Source organism: Rana temporaria, chromosome 10 (assembly GCF_905171775.1).
Source record: "Rana temporaria chromosome 10, aRanTem1.1, whole genome shotgun sequence".
Classification (NCBI taxonomy): domain Eukaryota; kingdom Metazoa; phylum Chordata; class Amphibia; order Anura; family Ranidae; genus Rana; species Rana temporaria.
The window spans coordinates 82,205,528-82,228,116 of record NC_053498.1 but is presented as its reverse complement, the minus strand read 5'-3'; the positions used below and the strand labels follow the sequence as shown (position 1 = coordinate 82,228,116).

The 22,589-nt window shown below is 43.4% G+C and overlaps 1 protein-coding gene across 1 annotated transcript; it reads right to left on the bottom strand.

Moving 5' to 3' along the window:
• Positions 1-1,378: 1,378 nt before the first annotated feature.
• On the bottom strand, positions 1,379-22,350 carry LOC120916076 (scavenger receptor cysteine-rich type 1 protein M130-like). Its single transcript, XM_040326909.1, has 4 exons — positions 22,193-22,350; positions 20,125-20,430; positions 16,473-16,558; positions 1,379-1,640 (listed from the first exon to the last, which is right to left on the bottom strand). Exons 1-4 carry the CDS (start codon positions 22,242-22,244, stop codon positions 1,566-1,568), a joined length of 519 nt encoding a protein of 172 aa, XP_040182843.1. The 5' UTR covers positions 22,245-22,350; the 3' UTR covers positions 1,379-1,565.
• Positions 22,351-22,589: the final 239 nt, after the last annotated feature.

The window sequence follows — 22,589 nt, the reverse complement described above, 5'->3', positions numbered from 1 at the left end:
GGCATCAGAGCCCCAACATTGGTTTTAATAGGAGGAATAGGGCCCAATTGTTGATATCAATGAGAAGAACAGTGCCCCAATCATGGGATCAGTATTGTGAATGGTACTCAATCATTGGTGTAAGTTGGTGGAATAGTGCCCCAAGGGCCAGATAAAGGCAAGCAAAGTGCCACATCTGCCTCCCCCGGACCACAGTTTGGAGACTTGTTGGAGGTTCTAACATAAGGAAGCAAAGCCCTACCTCTACCTCCATACAAAGGACACTGGAAATCAGTAATTGGGAAAAGATCAGCTGCAATGAGAACACAAGCAATATTGGTGACTAGTCATTTGCCCTCTGTTTTCCTTTTTTTGGGTACTGCTTCCAGAGGGCAGTCCATCTTTCGGGTGTGCTGGCCAAATATTTCGAATATATGATCCACAATGCCATTTGTTGTTTGCTACTGCCCCTACACATAAGGTAAAGACATATATGGTGCATATATAGCAATATAAACCTAACAGAGGCTCTAAATAGATGCTTTGACTGGAGTTGGGCTTTAATACGTTTATCCGTGCACTCATACAATACACTATGGGGTAGATCCACATACAACGGCGCATTATTGCGCCGGGCGTAGCGTATCTAAGATACACTACGCCGCTGTAACTTAAATTTTTTTGGTTTGAATTCCACGAATTTGCGCCGTAAGTTACGACGGCGTAGTGTATCTGTTGCGGCGTAAGGGTGCGGAATTCAAATAGAAGTGATGGGGGCGTGTTTTATGTCAATACGTTGTGACCCAACGTAAACAATGTTTTTTTGGAACTGCGCATGCGCCGTCCCTAGGGGTATCCCAGTGCGCATGCTCGAAATTAAACCGGAACCCGCCAATGCTTACGACGGTGACGTCATTCTATGCAAATTCCTATTCGCGAACGACTTGCACAAACAACGTAAAAAATTCAAAATTGTACGCGGGAAGGACGGCCATACTTAACATTGAGTACGCCTCAGTATAGCAGCTTTAACTATATGCCGGAAAAAGCCGAACGCAAATGACGGAAAAAAAAGCAACGGGCCGACGTACGTTCGTGGATCGCCGTAAATAGCTAATTTGCATACTAGACGCGGATTTCGACGGGAACGCCACCTAGCGGCCGCCGAAAAATTGCATCTTAGATCCGACGGCGTACGAAGACGTACGCCTGTCGGATCGATCCCAGATGCCGTCGTATCTTGTTTTGAGGATTCAAAACAAAGATACGACGCAGGAAATTTTAAATTACGCCGGCGTATCAGTAGATACGCCGGCGTAATCCTTTTGTGGATCTGCCCCTATATCTGTTATAAACACATCGACATTGTAGCCTCTACACACACAAATTACACTACATATAGAACAGAATGATTTATACATTGTTGTTCTAAGTCACTTTTTTCCAGGAAATAAAAACAGAAAGCATATACATATCTTTATTGAACACATACATATTAAAATGAAATAGCTACTAATAACCTTTAAGGTACAGCTGTTAGTTTGATTCACTTTCATGGTTTGTCTAGGTCACAGATGAATGGCTGCTTACAATTTCACCTTCCTTCTGATTTTGAGGTCAAGTAAATTCTGCCCTGCTAGACTGGAGAGAGTTGAAAGCAACTGGGAAAAATGACAAAATAAAAAGATGAAACAGTTAAAGCGGTTTTTATAAAAGATTTTTATGTCTAAAGTAAAAAATACCCATTTTTCAAAAACTGTTTATTTTCATTGTGGGTTCTGAAAATATAACAGCAAATTCTATTTAAGGGTTTTTGGGTGCAAAGGATTAAATTAAGACTTTATATGGTGTGTTTAAAGCAAATTTGCATATGCAAATTTTGCATAAAATGAAAAATAATAAATTACTTGGTGGCACTAAGTATCATAGAAATTTCCTGTGGTATGAAGCGCCATCAAATGGTCAAATGCAGTATTTTCAGTTTTAAATCAGTGATAGGCATTCGTCCAGTGCAGGAAGTAATAGCATTGATACGTATATATTTGTTTGTTCCACTGTATGTACATGCACTTTCCCTTGGTCTAATTACAATGTGATTTTTTTTTTCTATTATTACTCTCCTATGTGTATGTTCTTGACATTTGGTTCCCGGATCTGCAGGTTACTTAATAACTAGGGCTGTTACTGATTAAAATTTTCGTGTTCGATTAATCAATTTTTTTAAATCGATTAATTGACTAATTTAGATTAATTATAACTGTAATGTCGTCATCACCCCCACTGTAATATCCACGTCATCTCCCCACTGTAATATCCACGTCATCTCCCCCACTGTAATGTCCACGTCATCTCCCCCACTGTAATATCCACGTCATCTCCCCCCACTGTAATATCCACGTCATCTCCCCCACTGTAATATCCACGTCATCTGCCCCACTGTAACATACACATCCCCCCCACTGTAATATCCACGTCATCTCCCCCACTATAATATCCACATGTCCCCCACTTTAATATCCACGTCATTTCCCCCACTGTAATATCCACATCTTCCCTACTTTAATATCCACGTCATCTCCCCCACTGTAATATCCACATCTCCCCACTGTAATATCCACATCTCCCCACTGTAATATCCACATCTCCCCCACTGTAATATCCACGTCATCTTCCCCACTGTAATATTCATGTCTCCCCACTGTAAAATCCACGTCATCTCCCCCACTGTAATATCCACATCTCCCCACTGTAATACCCAAGTCATCTCCCCCACTGTAATATCCACATCTCCCCCACCATAATATCCACATCTCCCCCACCGTAATATCCACATCTCCCCACTGTAATATCCACATCTCCCCACTGTAATATCCACATCTCCCCCACTGTAATATCCACGTCATCTCCCCCACTGTAATATTCATGTCTCCCCACTGTAATATCCACGTCATCTCCCCCACTGTAATATCCACATCTCCCCACTGTAATACCCACGTCATCTCCCCCACTGTAATATCCACATCTCCCCCACCATAATATCCACATCTCCCCCACCGTAATATCCACATCTCCCCCCACTGTAATTTTCACATCTCCCCCACTGTAATATCCACATCATCTCCCCCACTGTAATATCCACATCTCCCCACTGTAATATCCACGTCATCTCCCCCACTGTAATATCCACATCTCCCCACTGTAATATCCACATCTCCCCACTGTAATATCCACAGACATCTCCCCCACTGTAATATCCACAGACATCTCCCCCACTGTAATATCCACATCTCCCCACTGTAATATCCACGTCATCTCCCCCACTGTAATATCCACATCTCCCCACTGTAATATCCACATCTCCCCACTGTAATATCCACATCTCCCCACTGTAATATCCACAGACATATCCCCCACTGTAATATCCACATCTCCCCCCACTGTAATATCCACATCTCCCCCCACTGTAATATCCACAGACATCTCCCCCACTGTAATATCCACATCTCCCCCACTATAAGATCCACAACTCCCCCACTGTAATATCCACATCTCCCCACATCTCCCCCACTGTATATATGATTGTCTGCTTGCTTACCACTACACAAGCAGGCAGATCCACGAGCAGTTGATGCGGGTGATGATGACATCAGCGTGCCGCTCACCTAGGCCGCCGCCGGGTGTACCAAGATGGCCGCCGCTTCGGAGCTAGGCTATGGGCTCAATCCACGGATCGCGTGGTGTGCCGATCCACAGAGAGGTGATCACATCGGAATTCCATCGGAAAAATATAGAACATGTTGTATATCTAAACTCCGATGGAATTCATCGGAATTTCCGACGAAAAAAAAATCAGATGGGGCTACACACAATTGGAAAATCCGATGGAAAAAGTATTTTTGGCAATTTTGGGTGCGACTTCAATAGTCATCTGAGCATAAATGCATGATAGACATCTGTGCATGAATACGCACAGATGTCTTTCAAGTCACACCCAAAGTCGCACTGACAATCGCACGATTTCAAAGCTGCAGTCAATGTGAACGAGGGCTGACATGGATACTACAATAATTAAAATTAACTGTGCAAAAAATACTGACCCTGACCTTGACCCAAATCAATTTTTTTTTTTTTTTTTATGTAATTGTTTTAATTATTATTTTATTTTACATTTTTTACACACACACTTTTTTATTCTTTCTCTGCAAGGACAGAGAAATATACAATATACAGTATGTTTCTCATTCATTCACAGAGACAGAAAACACGGGGGCGGGCTTCACAGTGACTGATCACTGTGATAGACAATCATAGGCTGTCACAGCGTTTAGGTGACCCAGAATCTCAAGTTCCATGTCCCGATCATGATGAGAGCCCGGTCTCTGTGCTGGAAGCATGCTGTGCAGCACGCTTCCAGCATAAAGGGAGAGACGGAAATATGCGCCCCTGCGGCAAAAAGACCAGTGCAGTGAGGCCGCATATTTAAGTGACGTCGGCGCCAAGGGGTTAAAGATCAAAGTCCAATTGCAAACAATGTGATTTATATAGAGCCTGTGAGAGCAGGGGTCCCAGCACTACGTGGCTACAAGTAGGAACAGGGTTTAGTACATACACTGGGATACAAGTAAAATGTAACTATGGCCAAAAATCAAAAATTACATATATGATACACTCTGACAGTAGCATTAACATAGCAGTCTTTGTTTTTCTGAGCCACTCCTGTAACATAGTTTATTATTGGTGAACCGGCCAGTGAGTCTCTTGTTTTTACCTTTCTGTAGCAGACCAAGCTGTCCTGCAAAAGTGGCAGTTATAGGGTTGAGACAAACCAATGATCATCTTTTATTAATTTATGTAAAACCTTTATCCAAAAAGGAAAAAAAAAGATTGCTTCAACTGCTTAACCACCATCTGCGCTATAGCCAAATGACAGCTACAGAGTGGACCTGAATTGCCGGGAGGCCTTCAATAGACGTCCTCCCATGCTCGAGCGGCCTGCGCGCCCCCTGCAGGACGCGTGGCTCACTCTGTGATCAACAAGTCTATGAGACTCAGTGGATCACAGATCCCTTACCACGTGATCAGCTGTCAACCAATGACAGCTGATCATGTGACGTAAACAGAGCCGGTAATCGGCTATTTTTTCTCTTCACGCTAATAGTGGTGACGAAGGGACATCGGACCCAATCAGGGAGAACTGCCCAGCTCATCTATGCCCATGTTTGCCACCTGTCAGTGCCACCTACCATTGCACAACAGTGCCGCCTACCAGTGCCTAACTTCGCCACCTACCAGTGCCCACAGTACCACCCATCAGTGCCCACAGTGCCACCTATCAGTGCCCACATTGCCACCTATCAAAGTCACTAATCAGTACCTCATCAATAGTGCTGCCCATCAGTGTCACCTACCAGTGCCCATCAGTGCCACCTATCAGTACCCATCAGTGCCACCTATCAGTGTCCATCAGTGCCAGGCACTCCTGGGTCCTCTGTGCCAGAAATTCTCTGTATAATCCGTAATTATTGGTTCCCCTTGTAGGTGAAAAAAGCTACCATAATGTAATACTGCGAACAACGCAAATTCCTGGAAGGAACAGGCAGATACCGAGAGCCAGCCGGCTCGAATACATATGACATGCTTTTATATTTCTACCTAATTGTAAGTGTACATCCTTGTTTTTACTAAATACATTTTATGCAAATGTTATGCAGTATTACATTATGGTAGCTTTTTTCACCTACATGGGAAACCATTAATTAAGGATTATACAGAGGATTTCTGGCGCAGAGGACCCAGGAGTGCCTGCTGTCCACCATAGAGACCCAGGGCTGGGGTAATAGCCACAAGCGAATGCGATCTCCCTTAAAAGAGATCAAATTAGCTGGTAAGCAGCGTTGATGTAAAAGGTGGAGGATCTTTTTCTATCTTATCCCATCATTTCTTCCTTGGCGTTTATTGATTTGAAGTCACTGTGTATCATCCTTTTGAAGATTTGTCTTTAAAACTGTGTTCTGGATTTTTTTTAGTGTGGAACCTATATACATTTTTTTTCCTGTTTTCATTATTAACTAGTAGCCGACCAGCCACCGTCATTATACGGCGGCAGGTCGGCTCTCCTGGGCGAGAGCCCGTAGCTATACGTCCTATCGTATAGCCGCCACTAGGGGGCGCGTGCGCGCCGCCGGAGGCGCGCGCGCGCGCTCCCCGCTCGCCCCCGACTCCCGTGCGTGTGCCCGGCGGGCGCGATCGCCGCCGGGCACACGCGATCGCTCGGTACAGAGCGGGGAACGGGAGCTGTGTGTGTAAACACACAGCTCTCGTTCCTGTCAGCAGGGGAAATGCTGATTTTCTGTTCATACAATGTATGAACAGAAAATCAGTGTTTCCCCTAGTGAGGCCACCCCCCCCCCCCACAGTAAGAACACACCCAGGCATACTTAACCCCTTCCCCGCCCCCTAGTGTTAACCCCTTCACTGCCAGTGGCATTTTTATAGTAATCTAATGCATTTTTATAGCACTGATCGCTATAAAAATGCCAATGGTCCCAAAAATGTATCAAAAATGTCCGAAGTGTCCGCCATAATGTCGCAATACCGAAAAAAAAATCGCTGATCGCCGCCATTACTAGTAAAAAAAATATTAATAAAAATGCCATAAAAATACCCCCTATTTTGTAAACGCTATAACTTTTGCGCAAACCAATCAATAAACGCTTATTGCGATTTTTTTTACGAAAAATATGTAGAAGAATACGTATCGGCCTAAACTGAGGAAAAAAAATGTTTTTTTATATATTTTTGGGGGATATTTATTACAGCAAAAAGTAAAAAATATTCATTTTTTTCAAAATTGTCGCTCTATTTTTGTTTATAGCGCAAAAAATAAAAAACGCAGAGGTGATCAAATACCACCAAAAGAAAGCTCTATTTGTGGGAAAAAAAGGACGCCAATTTTGTTTGGGAGCCACGTCGCACGACCGCGCAATTGTCTGTTAAAGCGACGCAGTCCCGAATCGCAAAAAGTACTCTGGTCTTTAGGCAGCAATATGTTCCGGGGGGTAAGTGGTTAACAGTGATAAGGACACTGGGAAGGGAACTTATCCTGGTTTCATGTGATACGTATTAACCATCTGGGTCCATCAGTCTGCTTTGTCACATCATTTGTGGACTTAGGAGGAAGGTTTCCAGTCTTCTTTGATTGCTCTTGGTTTATGATTCATATATCACTGGATTTATGATTTATATGTCACATATTTATCTTGCAGCGCAGCTTAATTTATTTATTTGTTTTATTATGTGTATCTCACATTTTAGTTGCAGCAGCTCATTTATTATTTCATATCACTTAATACACTCATAGGGTGTGTTACACAGACAGCGCAGTATTTCACTTTGAAAAATATCTAGGATCCTAATAAACCAGGGGCACCTCTGGAAACTCAGAATACAATGTTGGGGGGCTGTCAGGATACCATGATGGCACTTATCTTTTTAACTGAACAAAAAGGAACTGGTCCAAAAACTGTAATGCCGTAATGTCACAATATGGTGATGGCAAAATAAATAACAGATGGAATGAAAATTAGATATATTAACCAGTTCCCGACCCCCGCATGTACATATACGTCCACAATATGGCACGTACAGGCACATGGGCGTACATGTACGTCCCCGCCTTACCCGGGTTCGGGGGTCCGATCGGGACCCCCTCCGGTACATGCGAGGGCCGGGAACGGTGTACGGGAGGTCCGGGAGGAGGGGGCGGCTATTGGTTTCCAGCCGTCCCCTCTCGATCTCCCTCCGCGAATGAGCTTCCACCTGAGCCCTCCCTGCCTGTGTAACTGTAAACACAGGCAGAGAGGAAGTGACGTTTTCTCCCCTCTGGCGGTCTTTTCGTCCGGTTCCAGAGGAGAGAAGACGTCTGTACTGTGAGTTACACCAACAGCACACTGACACAGCACACATAGGCACATAACCCCCCCCGATCACCCCCAGATCACCCCCTGTCACAGTGTCACTGATTGCAGTGATCATTTATTTTCTGATCACTGCTTTTAGTGTCAGTGTGACAGAAAAAAGTGTCAGGGCAGTTAGGTTTAGGCCCCTTTAGGTCCAGGGTAGCCCCCTACCCCCCCCCAATAAAGGTTTAACCCCTGATTGCCCCTAGAGTTAACCCTTTCACCCCTATTGCCAGTGTCACTAAGCGATCGGTTTCTGATCGCTGTATTAGTGTCACTGTTGCCGCTAGGCAGTTAGTTTTTTTTGAGGTTCGCCGCCAGGTTTATATAGCGTTAGGTACCCCCATAAATAAAGGTTTTAACCCCTGATTGCCCCTAGAGTTAACCCTTTCACCCCTATTGCCAGTGTCACTAAGCGATCGGTTTCTGATCGCTGTATTAGTGTCACTGTTGCCGCTAGGCAGTTAGTTTTTTTTGAGGTTCGCCGCCAGGTTTATATAGCGTTAGGTACCCCCATAAATAAAGGTTTTAACCCCTGATTGCCCCTAGAGTTAACCCTTTCACCACTGATCACTGTATAAGTGTCACTGGTGACGTGGTTAGCCAGTTAGTTATTTAGTTATTTTAGGTTCGCCACCAGGTTTTTAGAAAGCGTCAGGTACCCCCATATATTACCGAATAAAGGTTTTAACCCCCCGATTGCCCCCTAGTTAACCCTTTCACCAGTGATCACCGTATAAGTGTTACAGTTGACGCTGGTTGGTTAGTTTGCTGTTTATAGCATCAGAGCACCCGCCGTATATAACCCAATAGGTTTAACCCCCTGATCACCCGGCGGGTGATATAAATTTAATTTTAGCGCCAGTCAGGGTCTGCGTCGCCCCAGGCAGCGTTAGGTTAGAGCCAGTACCGCTTACACCCACTCGCTAAGCATACACCCCCCTTAGTGGTATAGGATCTGAACGGATCGATACCTGATCTGATCAGATCTATACTAGCGTACCCAGCAGTTTAGGGTACCCAAAAACGCATTGTTAGCGGAATCAGCCCAGATACCCGCTAGCACCTGCGTTTTCCCCCTCTGCCCAGCCCAACCCACCCAAGTGCAGTATCGATCGATCACTGTCACTTACAAAACACAAGACACATAACTGCAGCGTTCGCAGAGACAGGCCTGATCCCTGCGATCGCTTACAGTTTTTTTTTAAGCGTTTTCTACATTTGCTTTTCTATAGTCAGGTGCTTTTTTACCTGTGAATCCTTACCATTGTACCACTAAATTTAGAGTCCAAAATGGCAAACCGAAGGTACAATGATAAGCAGGCCTTGGAGTTCATGTGCATGTCAGATAGTGAAGAGGAGGAGGTCACGCATCTGACAGATTCTGGCTCAGAATATGAACCCATTTACGACAGCGGCTCCATGTCAGATAGCTCGCACGACGAAGTTGAGGTCCCTGCTAAGGCCAGGCGTACCCGATCCCATTCTGATGTTGTTGAGCAGCAAGAACCGCAGGACCCTCGTATGGAGCAGAGATCCAGTACTAGCGCCGCTATTCCTTCTGGTGGATTGGCAAGCACCAGCGGCCTAGTACACCCTGGTCGTTTATCCAGCACTGCAGTAACACTTGGTGACGTGGCGAGTCCCATAAGTGCAGTTCAAGCTGGCGATGTGGCAAGCACAAGTAGTGTCCCGCTGCCACCAAGAAGAAGACAGAGACAGGCCCGTCGTGCCCATAGTGCCCTTCCTGTAGAATTTGCCTATCCTGATTGGGTCCCCACCACTTCTACAGCACCTGTACTTCCCCCATTCACTGGCCAACCCGGTATTCAGGTGGATACAGCGAACTTTACGTCACTTGATTTTTATTCGCTGTATTTCACGGAAGATCTCTATAGATCTATTGTGGACTAATTTATATGCTGGTACCTACATCGCCGCTAACCCCCAGTCTCGCCTTGCCAAAGAATGGAAACCTCTCGAGGTTTCCGAATTTAAGACCTTTCTGGGCCTTACCCTCAACATGGGCATACACAAATTTCCGTCATTGCGGATGTATTGGTCCACACATCCCATCGACCATATGCCCGTTTTCTCTGCTCACATGGCCAGGAAACGATACGAGGCGATCCTGCGGTTCCTGCATTTCAGTGACAATGCACTTTGTCGTCCACGTGGAGACCCTGAATTTGACCGGCTCTACAAAATTCGGCCCCTCGTAAACCATTTCAACGAACGTTTTGCAGCCTTGTTTAATCCCCAGCAGGTTGTATGCGTTGATGAGTCCCTGATTAAATTTGCTGGCCGCTTGTCTTTCAAACAGTACCTTCCCAGCAAGCGTTCCAGATACGGGGTCAAGCTCTATAAGCTCTGTGACAGGGCCACAGGCTACACATGGAGCTTTAGGGTTTACGAGGGAAAAGATAGTCAGGTAGAGCCGGAAGGATGCCCAGATTACATGGGGAGCGCTGGCAAGATTGTTTGGGACTTGGTGTCACCCTTATTCGGAAAGGGGTACCATTTGTATGTGGACAATTTTTACAGCAGCGTGCCACTTTTTAGCCACTTATTTGATCAACAGATTGGAGCATGTGGCACCGTGCGACCTAATCGCCGGGGCTTCCCCAGCGGCTTGTAGATGCCCGTATTAGGCCGGGGGCGAGAGCCTGCTGCAGATGTAAAAATTTGCTCGCTGTGAAGTGGCGGGACAATAGGAATGTTTTCGTTCTTACCACCCTTCACGCAGACACGACAGTCCAAATTCATACGGCGACTGGTGTTGTGGAGAAACCCCTCTGTGTCCACGAATATAACCTTAATATGGGAGGGGTGGACCTCAACGACCAGTTAATGGCGCCGTATCATATTGCCCGTAAGACGAGACGCTGGTACAAAAAAGTGTCTCTACATTTATTTCAATTGGCTCTACTGAATGCTCATGTCGTATACAGAGCTTCAGGACGGAATGAATCCTTCCTTCAATTCCAGAGGGATATCATCACAGAACTCCTGTATCCAGGCGGTACTGTACCTCACCAGCCCCTACCAAATGCAGTAAGCCGACTGCATGAGAGGCATTTTTCTTATGTCCTCGAGAGTACCCCTACCCAACGAGCCCCCCAAAGAAAATGTCGTGTCTGTACCAAGCGCGGATTTAGGCGTGACACCCGTTATTTTTGTCCCAAATGTCCTGCCAATCCTGGTCTTTGTATTGGTGAATGTTTTGAACGCTTCCACACACACGTTAATTATTAGTGTAGGGTGAAACATTTCACAGGCTAGGCACACTCACACAGGGTCTCCCAAGATGCCATCGCATTTTGAGAGACCCAAACCTGGAACCGAAAAGTTGAAGTTACAGTCCACAGTTACAAAAAAAAGTGTTAAAAAAAAAAAAAAAAAAAAGTAAAAAATAAAAACACACAAAAAAATATAAAATAAAAAAAAACAAAAATAGTTGTCGTTTTATTGTTCTCTCCCTCTCTATTCTCTCTCTATTGTTCTGCTCTTTTTTACTGTATTCTATTCTGCAAAGTTTTATTGTTGTTATGTTTTTTCATGCTTGCTTTTCAGGTATGTAATTTATTTTACTGTTTTCAGGTACGCCATTCAGCTGTTGCGCGGACTTATTTATCTTGACAGCAACAGCGTTTGCTCCCACGATATATAAAGCCGCGACTCCAGTGCTGTAGGAGGTGATTTCACCACCACATTAAAAAAAAAGAGCATATATGCCGAAGCATGGGGGCAGCAGGGGCGGAGGAGCGATTTTGCTCCTAATGCCGCGTACATACGGTTGACATTCCTACGGAGGCTTTCCCGTGGAAAAGTCTGACCATGTGTACACGGCATAGAAAAGTCCGACCGTGTGTACGCGGCATAGAAAAGTCCGACCGTACGCGGCATAACTTTTTTGCGGGAGGATGCCCCTATGCTTCGGCATATATATATTTTAGGCACAGGTTGCGTTAAAAAATGTTTTATTTTTTACTATGTTTTTTTATAGGTATTTGCTTTGCAGGTATGGTATGATCTTACTGTTATACTGGAATGTTACTTTGTTTTAATGTTAACCATCATTTGCTTAGCAGGTACGCCATTCAGTTGCAGTGCGGATTTATTTAGCGTGACAGCAACAGCGTTTGCTCCCACGATATATAAAGCCGCGACTCCAATGCTGTAGGAGGTGATTTCACCACTACAGTTCAAAAAAGAGCATATATGCCGGAGCATGGGGGCATTAGGGGCGGAGGAGCGATTTTGCTCCTAATGCCGCGTACATACGGTTGACATTCCTACGGAGGCTTTCCTGTGGAAAAGTCTGACCATGTGTACACGGCATAGAAAAGTCCGACCGTGTGTACGCGGCATAGAAAAGTCCGACCGTACGCGGCATAACTTTTTTGCGGGAGGATGCCCCCATGCTTCGGCATATATAAATGGTGCATGTATGCCCATCATTAGAAGTGGGTGGATGAAGGGAGGTATTCTAATGGTGGGCATACCCACCGATCAATCTTTTTTTTGTTCAGCCAACAGGCTGCATGAAAAAAAAAAAAGATTACAATACATGTCCAACAAGAACCATCAACGTACTGGTATGTTGCTGGACTTTGAATGGTTATACCAGAATGATGCCTGCGGGTTTAGGCATCATCTTGGTATCATTCTTTTCAGCCTGCGGTCGGCTTTTATGTAAAAGCAGTCCTAGCGGCTAATTAGCCTCTAGACTGCTTTTACATTCAGTGGGAGGGAATGTCCCCCCCCCCCAGATATAAACGGCGCCATTGAGAATATGGGAAAGCATTTTATCACACCGATCTTGGTGTGGTCAGATGCTTTGAGGGCAGAGGAAAGATCTAGGGTCTAATAGACCCCATTTAAAAAAAAAAAGAGTACCTGTCACTAACTATTGCTATCATAAGGGATATTTACATTCCCTGAGATAACAATAAAAATGGTAAAAAAATAAATAAATGGAAGGAACAGTTAACAAATAAAATAAAAAAAGCGAAATAAATATATAAAAAAATAAAAAAATAAAAAAAAGCATCCCTGTCCCCCCCTGCTCTTGCGCAAAGGCGAACGCAAGCGTCGGTCTGGAGTCATATGTAAACAGCAATTGCACCATGCATGTGAGGTATCACCGCGAAGGGCAGATCGAGGGCAGTCATTTAAGCAGTAGACCTACTCTGTAAATCTAATGTGGTAACCTGTAAAGGCTTTTAAAGGCTTTTAAAAATGTATGTAGTTTGTCGCCACTGCGCGTTTGTGCGCAATTTTAAAGTATGTCGTGTTTGGTATCCATGTACTCGGCCTAAGATCATAATTTTTATTTCATCAATAATTTGGGCAATATAGTGTGTTTTAGTGCTTTAAAATAAAAAAAAGTGTATTTTTTCCCCAAAAAATGCGTTTGAAAAAACGCTGCGCAAATACTGTGTGGAAATTTTTTTTGCAACACCCACCATTTTAATCTGTAGGGCCTTTGCTTTAAAAAAATATATAATGTTTGGGGGTTCAACTTAACTTTCTTGCAAAAAAATAATATGTTTTTATGTAAACAAACTTTTTCTTCAAGTGGTTAGAAGAGTGGGTGATGTGTGACATAAGCTTCTAATTGTTGTGCATAAAATGCCAGGACAATTGAAAACCCCCCCAAATGACCCCATTTTGGAAAGTAGACACCCCAAGCTATTTGCTGAGAGGCATCTTAAGTCCATGGAATATTTTAGATTTTGACCCAAGTTGCGGAAATATAAATATATATATATATATATATATTATTTTTTCTTGCGCAAAGTTGTCACTAAATGATATATTGCTCAAACATGCCATGGGCATATGTGGAATTACACCCCAAAATACATTCTGCTGCTTCTCCTGAGTACGGGGATACCACATGTGTGAGACTTTTTGGGAGCCTAGCCGCGTACGGGACCCCAAAAACCAATCACCGCCTTCAGGCTTTCTAAGGGTGTAAATTTTTGATTTCACTCCTCACTACCTATCACAGTTTCGAAGGCCATAAAATGCCAAAATAGCACAAAAAAACCCCAAATGACCCCATTTTGGAAAGAAGACACCCCAAGGAAACTGCTGAGAGGCATGTTGAGTCCATTGATTTTTTTTTTTTTGTCCAAAGTGATTGAATAATGAGAAAAAAAAAAAAAAAAAAATTGTCACTAAATGATATATTGCTCACACATGCCATGGTTATATGTGGAGTTGCACCCTAAAATACATTCTGCTGCTTCTCCTGAGTACGGGGATACCACATGTTTGGGACTTTTTGGGAGCCTAGCCGCGTACGGGACCCCGAAAACCAAGCACCGCCTTTAGCATTTCTAAGGGCGCAAATTTTTGATTTCACTCCTCACTACCTATCACAGTTTCGAAGGCCATAAAATGCCAAAATAGCACAAAACCCCCCCAAATGACCCCATTTTGGAAAGTAGACACCCCAAGCTATTTGCTGAGAGGCATGTTGAGTCCATGGAATATTTAATTTTTTTGCCCCAAGTGATTGAATCATGACCAAAAAAAATTAAAAAAAAAAATGTACAAAACATTGTCACTAAATGATATATTTCTCACACATGCCATGGTTATATGTGGAATTGCACCCCAAAATACATTCTGCTGCTTCTCCTGAGTACGGGGATACCACATGTGTGGACTTTTTGGGAGCCTAGCCGCGTATGAGACCCCGAAAACCAAGCACCGCCTTCAAGATTTCTAAGGACATAAATTTTTGATTTCACTCACACAAATCTTGAAGGCAGTGCTTGGTTTTCGGGGCCCCGTACGCGGCTAGGCTCCCAAAAAGTCCCACACATGTGGTATCCCCGTACTCAGGAGAAGCAGCAGAATGTATTTTGGGGTGCAATTCCACATATAACCGTGCATGTGTGAGAAATATATCATTTAGTGACAACGTTTTGTAATTTTTTTTTTTTGGTCATTATTCAGTGACTTGTGGCAAAAAAATTAAATATTCCATGGACTCAACATCCCTCTCAGCAATAGCTTGGGGTGTCTACTTTCCAAAATGGGGTCATTTGGGGGGGTTTTGTGCTGTTTTGGCATTTTATTGCCTTCGAAACTGTGATAGGTAGTGAGGAGTGAAATCAAAAATTTATGCCCTTAGAAATCCTGAAGGCGGTGATTGGTTTTCGGGGTCCCGTACGCGGCTAGGCTCCCAAAAAGTCCCACACATGTGGTATCCCCGTACTCAGGAGAAGCAGCAGAATGTATTTTGGGGTGCAATTCCACATGCCCATGGCATGTGTGAGCAATATATCATTTAGTGACAACGTTTTGTAAAAAAAAATCAGTTTGTCATATTCCCGCAACTTGTGTCAAAATATAAAATATTCCATGGACTCGACATGCCTCTCAGCAAATAGCTTAGGGTGTCTACTTTCCAAAATGGGGTCATTGTTTTTGTTTTTTGCTATTTGGCATTTTATGGCCTTCGAAACCTTGATAGGTAGTGAGGAGTGAAATCAAAAATTTGTGCCCTTAGAAATGCTGAAGGCGGTGCTTGGTTTTGGGGCCCCGTATGCGGCTAGGCTCCCAAAAAGTCCCACACATGTGGTATCCCCGTACTCAGGAGAAGCAGCAGAATGTATTTTGGGGTGCAATTCCACATATAACCATGGCATGTGTGAGAAATATATCATTTAGTGACAACTTTTTGTAAACATTTATTTTTTTATTTTTTTTTCGTCATTATTCAATCACTTGGGACAAAAAAATTAAATATTCAATGGACTCAACATGCCTCTCAGCAGTTTCCTTGGGGTGTCTACTTTCCAAAATGGGGTCATTTGGGGGGGTTTTGTACTGCCCTGCCATTTTAGCACCTCAAGAAATGAGATAGGCAGTCATAAAATAAAAGCTGTGTAAATTCCAGAAAATGTACCCTAGTTTGTAGACGCTATAACTTTTGCGAAAACCAATAAATATACGCTTAATGCGATTTTTTTTACTAAAGACATGTGGCTGAATACATTTTGGCCTAAATGTTTGACTAAAATTTAGTTTATTCGATATTTTTTACTTTTTGTTATAAGAAAAATCATTTTTTTTCAAAATTTACGGTCTTTTTGCGTTTATATCGCAAAAAATAAAAATCGCAGAGGCGATCAAATACCATCAAAATAAAGCTCTATTTGTGGGAAGAAAAGGACGCAAGTTTCGTTTCGGTACAACATTGCATGACCGCGCAATTACCAGTTAAAGCAGCGCATTGCCAAATTGTAAAAACACCTTGGGTCTTTAGACAGCGTATTGGTCCGGGGCTTAAGTGGTTAAACAATGTTCCAAAACTGTGTAATGCATATGAATTGTGTCCGCTAAAAGGAGACCCTGGGCCCTGGCACCCAGTATGTGCCCTGGGTACCAGGATCCAGCAAAGCCTCTCTAGAGGATGTATTATTGGTTTTGATATGGGGCCCCATCACAAATATTTACACCCCCTGCTCACTTTACTGCTTCATAACCTTACAAAGATATGTTTCAGCTGCTTACCGCTTTTTCCTCTGCAGTGTTGTTTATGGCATCCAAAGAATAGTTTGAAGACACATGAATTTGAATCTGAAAAATTTTCCGTGACCCTTGAATATAAAGAACATGATGTTAGTTGTCAGCAAAAGAGAGATAAGGAGTTTTTTAGGAGTGTTTAATGTGTTGTGCATTAAAAAGGTCCTGCATGCTGTATCTTTGATGTGCTTTCACCAAAACACTTGTTCTATGGGTTCAATGGTAGCATACCATGTAAAACATGTCTAAAATATAACACACCAAAAATCACCACATAGATGTAAACTGGCCTTTTGGGAAAAAGCAAAAGGGCTGGTTTTGTAAAACACATTTTCTAGAATCATCTTCTACATTTTTACCTACTTCTCTTAGCGAATGGCCATTGTGAAGAACATAGTAAAATGTAGCTAAACAATATTTGAAAGCCAGCTTTGTGGTGCAGTCCAGTGTGGGAGCAGTAAGTGTGGACCTACTATATGTAAATCATTCTTTCACCAATATTCCCCTTAATTGGGACCTGATTTGGGCATTCACATAAATGAACTTTGTGTGTACGGACTTTCCTATTTTTCATGTATGAGCAGCACCACTAGGGAAAGAGTACAGCCAAAGGACTGCACATCAAATGTAATATACAGTACATTTCTTTATGTAAAATAACTATTCTGGGAAATGTACTACCGTAATTGCATTTTTAAATCGATTCAATAAACAAAGTACCTGTCTGAAGAAGTTGCCTTGTGTCGATTACTTGAGGTGGGGGAGAATATTACAGTAATGTGTAGTCATGGTGTATTCAAAAGAAATAGTGAGTTAAAGTCAGAGCTAACCCTCTAGGTTATGAACAAGGAGAGAACATTACAGTTAACCTTTAGGCTGCATTCACACCTAAGCGACAAAACGCCCGACGCGGGACGCTTCTGTCGCTAGAGGGGAGAATTCCCATTGCCGTCTATGGAGATGGTTCACATCTCATAGACGCGCAACGCCTGTCGCCTGAAAAAAAGTCCCGGACCCTTTTTTTCACGCGACAGGCGCGTTTTCCCATAGACAGCAATGGGAATACTTTAGAAAAAAAAAAAAAAAAAAAAATACATTTGTAATCGCGGCAAATCTGCCGCTACACGCGTACGCGGCTGTCGCTTAGGTGTGAATGCAGCCTTATGGTTAAGAAGTAAAGTTACAGAAATTGTGTGTGGAGAGTATAACAAGTAACAGAAGCTGCCAGCTGACAGAGAAATCTGTGGCAGGGGCTAGTGACAGGGGTTCTAGTAGTGAGGAGCAGCTTATACCTCATGAACCTCACATAGTGGCAAGGTTCCCATGTTGGAGCCCACTGTGGTATAGAATCCTCTTAGAGACTAGGTGTCACACTGGAACGGGAGTGAACCACAACTGCGGTTAGCAAGGATTTCAATGCACTTCTCTATGTTATGTGAGAATTCAGTATTGGACCCCAGGTATCACTCCAATCAGAGAACAGGAGTCTCTCTCTCACATATAAGAATGCGTTGAGAAACTAAGGGTGGACGTATTACAACATGCAAGATAGCAAGAGGACTCAGGAAACCCCAAGGACCCAAGAGAAGCACAAAACAAAGTCGCCAGGGAGGACTATTGCGGTACAAGATACGTGAGTGAACTCGGAAAAGAGCAGTTTTATCAAAACTGGCTCCCTGGAAATTTTGAGCCCCACTGGACTCTAAGTGCTTCTTTGCTCTTCCTGATTAGGGTTTAAGGGTTTCACTGCTGGTTCCTCACTTTTATCCCCGTAACCAAATAACTTGGCTACTTACAGCACTCACTACCTACTGGGACCGTCGGTCCTCGGACCCTAAACTTATTTCCTGTTTTTAATGCAGGTTCCCTTTCATATTCACCCCCTCGGCCGCCGTGGGAGATACTATATCCGTGGTTGCTTTGGGCGTTTGAACTGATGGGACAACTGCTCCTAGATCTCCTGACAAAGTGATTTTGAATCGCAAAACTAGTAGAGAGGCCCTTCGTACCGTGACTCCAACACTCACCTGGATCCCCCACCAGGGGATTGCACCCTGGTGACTTGATCGGTTGTCACGTTACATGTATCATTTTAATTGTCTGTGATGTTTGATGTCCTTTTACCTTTGTCTTGTGTTTGTTACTATACTAATAAATTGATTTATATTTTTTGATAAAACTGCTCTTTTCTGAGTTCACTCACGCATCTTGTACCGCAATAGTCCTCCCTGCCCACTTTGTTTTGTGGTTCTCTTGGGTCCTTGGGGTTCCCTGAGTCCTCTTGCTATCTTACTAGACTTTGAATTATGGTACTGTTTTTTAAAAATCTTTTGACTACCAATTTATTTTAGAGGTTTAAAATTAATTCGTATTACAACATGCATCCAACCCCTAGCGTTAAGAGATTACGATGCACGTGAAGATTCCAATGCACTCCTGTATGCAAGTGATTATCAGTACGGGACCCCAGGCGTCAATCCAATCAGACAACAGGAGTTTGGGGGTTCTCTACATCATATCACTTTAACATAAAAAAATGCATTAGGCCACTAAGGGAGTAGGTATGAAATACCTTCAACCCTTAGCATATAAAAGTTTAGGCGAACATGTTCAGTAACTTAGGGCATGGGCCAATAGACAAGTAATAACTTATGTCAAGCACGTAGTAAATAGCAATTGTTCTCGCAACTAATAGTTGCATAAGAGAGGCAAATATAGCTCAGCTAATTTGAGAGAGCATGTTCCTTTAAGATGTACCACAGCAAACAGCCATAGACACAATAGTTAGTCCCAAGCAGTATGTTGTTATTTAGCAAACCAAGTTATATACAGCAATGTTTAGAAGCAATATATGTAGCAGGTCTTTCTGAGGCACTACAAATGAAATAATTGCTACTTATCCATTTGCAGGGCTTGAGTTTAGCAGCAAGGGATTCCGTAGTGTAGGGTGTCAGCAAGGAAGATCTCTTAGGGTGCCTCTAGCAAATGGCAGCATGGACGTAGGAAAGATATTTGTTACATGGCCAGGATGTTCCAGCCTGGCTTGATGTCCAGCGTGGGAGCGTGGCCGGTACGGCTGACAATAATAGAATGGCGTGTGTAATCCACGCCGTTCTGTTTATACCTGAGAGGCATGTGTGCCGAATGCATCGCTGATTGCATTCGACACTTCCGCATTCCAAGCTGGAACGCACGCGGCGCAGGACGATGACGTCATCGCGCGGTCGCTGTATGCGTCCCAGCGTGAAACGCAACACTGGGCCTGGGAACCACAGTGTGCAAAGCCTTACAAAGTGAAGTATAGTGCCTTCTCTCTAGTTAAAGTTACAGTATGAGGAGACAAGCTGGTGGAGTTTACTGAGCGCTGAGTGCCACGCTCTGAAAATTACTTTTGAAATTGTGTGTTGGGACAGGCAGGCATAGACCATGTTGCCGGGTAAGAAGAAGACACAGTTCTTCTACAGGTGTGTGGGGTTCTAGAGTGCAGTGTTGCCTCCAGCCTGAATGTGTCATCAACCCACACTGAAGCTGAGTCTAAGGTAAATTACTATGGCTTGCAATACTCCCCCTGTGGCCTCTAGGGGGCTCCTGCTAACAGCAGTAAAAATGTATATTACATTTGTACCCAGTAGTTCCTTACCTGAACACTTGGCTCCAGAGTCAGACAAGTATATATGAGAATGTGGCAGAATGGTATAAGGACAGCTTAATAGGTCACTTTCGGTGCCAGTACATTGGAAGTAAGTCAGTCCACCAAAGGGAGGGCCTTGCCCATATTTGCCATTGCCGGATACTTCAATTGCTATGCCACAGCCAAGTTGCCTGCACACAACTTGTGCATCAGTTAAATCCCACAATCCTGAGCAAACTGTACCCCAAGCATTGCCATAGAAAATCTCTAAACGCCCCTCACATGGATTTGGTCCAACAAGACGAACAGTTGCTTCTGCAATGTAAACAGCACACATTTTTATTATGTAAACTCAGACAGCCAAAAAAAGTTTTCTGAAAGTTTGTATAAAATTATGAGATTTCAAATGTTATTCTACCTACATTCACTCTGTTATTGCATGTCTTGTATGTTGTTTTGTCTACTCAACAATGTGCAACGAACGACATTTACAGTATGCAGGTCTTTTTTTTTTTTCGCCGTACATACCGATATAGTGTGATTTTCTCTCCGGCTTCTGGGTTCTGATTCCCGCGGGACTGGGCGTTCCTATCCCTGGGTTAGATGATTGACGTGTTGTGAAAAAGTTCCCATGTCGCACAAGGCGCGTCACCGGTTTTCGGTAAATAGCCAAGCTGCGAGTCGGAGCTATACGGTGCCTGCGCCCGCCGTGTAGAGCTGACTGCGCAGGCGCCGTATAGCGCCGACTCGCAGCTCGGCTATTTACGGAAAACTGGTGATGCGCCTTGTGCGACATGGGATTTTTTTCACAGCACGTCAATCATCTAACCCAGGGATAGGAACGCCCAGTCCCACAGGAATCAGAACCTGGAAGCCGGGGAGAAAATCACACTATATCGGTATGTACGGCAAAAAAAAAAAAAGACCTGCATACTGTAAATGTCGTTCGTATGCTGGATGTAATGTTAGAATTTTTTTTTAGGGTGAACCCCCGCTTTAAAGAACACTTTTAAACAAGAACAAAATAGTGGGATTTCATAAAAATTTTGAAATTTTTGGGCGAATGCATTGGGATCAATAGGGGAGGCAAAATAAGGTGGTTTTCTGTGGTTCTTAAAGTGGGATTCCACCCGTGTTTTTTTTTTCTTTTAAAGTCAGCAGCTACTAACACTGTAGCTGCTGACTTTTAATAAGGACACTTACCTATCCTAGTCGCCCACGATGTCGGTCCCCCGACGGCGAATGCTCGGTCCTGGCGCCTCCATCCTCACTAAGGGAAATAGGCCTTTACGGCTTCACTGCCTGTTTCCTACTGCACATGCATGACTCGCGTGGCGCTTTGTGAATGGGCAGCTGCCTCCTGGGATACACACAGTTCCCAGAAGGCAGCGCGCCCCATTCACCAGAAGACACCACGACGGCGGTTTGAACGCCGTGGCTCTGCTCGGCTCTTCTCTCCTCTCCTTGCTCGCCCCCCCCCCCACTCCCAAGCAGCCCACACTCACCAGCCCTCAAAATTTACTCGCAAAATGCGAGCAGGCAAGTTAAATTTTGAGGGCTGTAAACTGGTACACCCCAGAGATCAGCCGTGATCCTGAAGCTGATATCTATTTTATAAAGGGACACCTGAATGTCTTACTGACAAGCACTAATGAAAAAATGCACTTGCTTGATTTTGATTGTACTTTAAATTTAACAAAACAGAGTATGGGGGGGGGGGGGTCTTTTGGTAAAAAATAAATAAAAATACATCAATTACACATTTGAATAAAAACTCAAATATCTTGCACCCAACTTTTATGACTCCCCTACCCAAAAGCAGCTGTATAAATATCATTATTGGATAATAAAACAGATAGCACACAAATTCTGGGCCTACCAAGAAGCTAAATTCTGTACATAAACCTCTCACTATAAACAAAATATTCAAAAATGTGAGAATTTTGTATGACAATATTTTGTGGTGAGGGCTTTATGTGTTTAATTTCTTGGTTAGCTCTGTATTTGTATGCTATTCACACATTTTAATACCTACATTTTTTATAAATTTGCATGAAAATTTTAGGTTAAGGCTTACCAAGAGCATGGAAGAGAGCCCAAAATGCGAAAGTCACTTTAAATATGCACATCTTGGTTTCATACGGAACTGTGATTTTTGTTCTTTCCACTTGGTATCAGTGCAGCTCTCTATCACTTTTTCTTCCTATTGTCAGATTCCTTTCACATTTAAGCTTAATACCTGGAATATTGAAAATATGAAAAACAACACTTTAGACAAACAAATGTGTAGTTTATTACAGCAGTAGGGTAGAAATACAGTCTGTTAACCACTTGCCGACCGTGTAACGCGCATTTACGTCGGCAGAATGGCTCCTGTGCGCATAGCAACGTACCTGTACATTGCTTTAAAAATGTACAAAAATTTGTGTAGCGCTAGGGGATATAACCAAAAGTTGGAAATATCTGAGTGTAAA

What these genes read in the sequence shown, in the direction of transcription:
- LOC120916076 (XM_040326909.1), bottom strand. Translation starts at nt 22,244, where the DNA reads ATGTGCATATTTAAAGTGACTTTCGCATTTTGGGCTCTCTTCCATGCT. An exon ending in GGCTCTCTTCCATGCTCTTG is followed by an intron (nt 20,431 to 22,192) that starts GTAAGCCTTAAC and finishes TTTACATTGCAG; the next exon opens with AAGCAACTGTTCGTCTTGTT. An exon ending in ACACTGCAGAGGAAAAAGCG is followed by an intron (nt 1,641 to 16,472) that starts GTAAGCAGCTGA and finishes CATTTTTCCCAG; the next exon opens with TTGCTTTCAACTCTCTCCAG.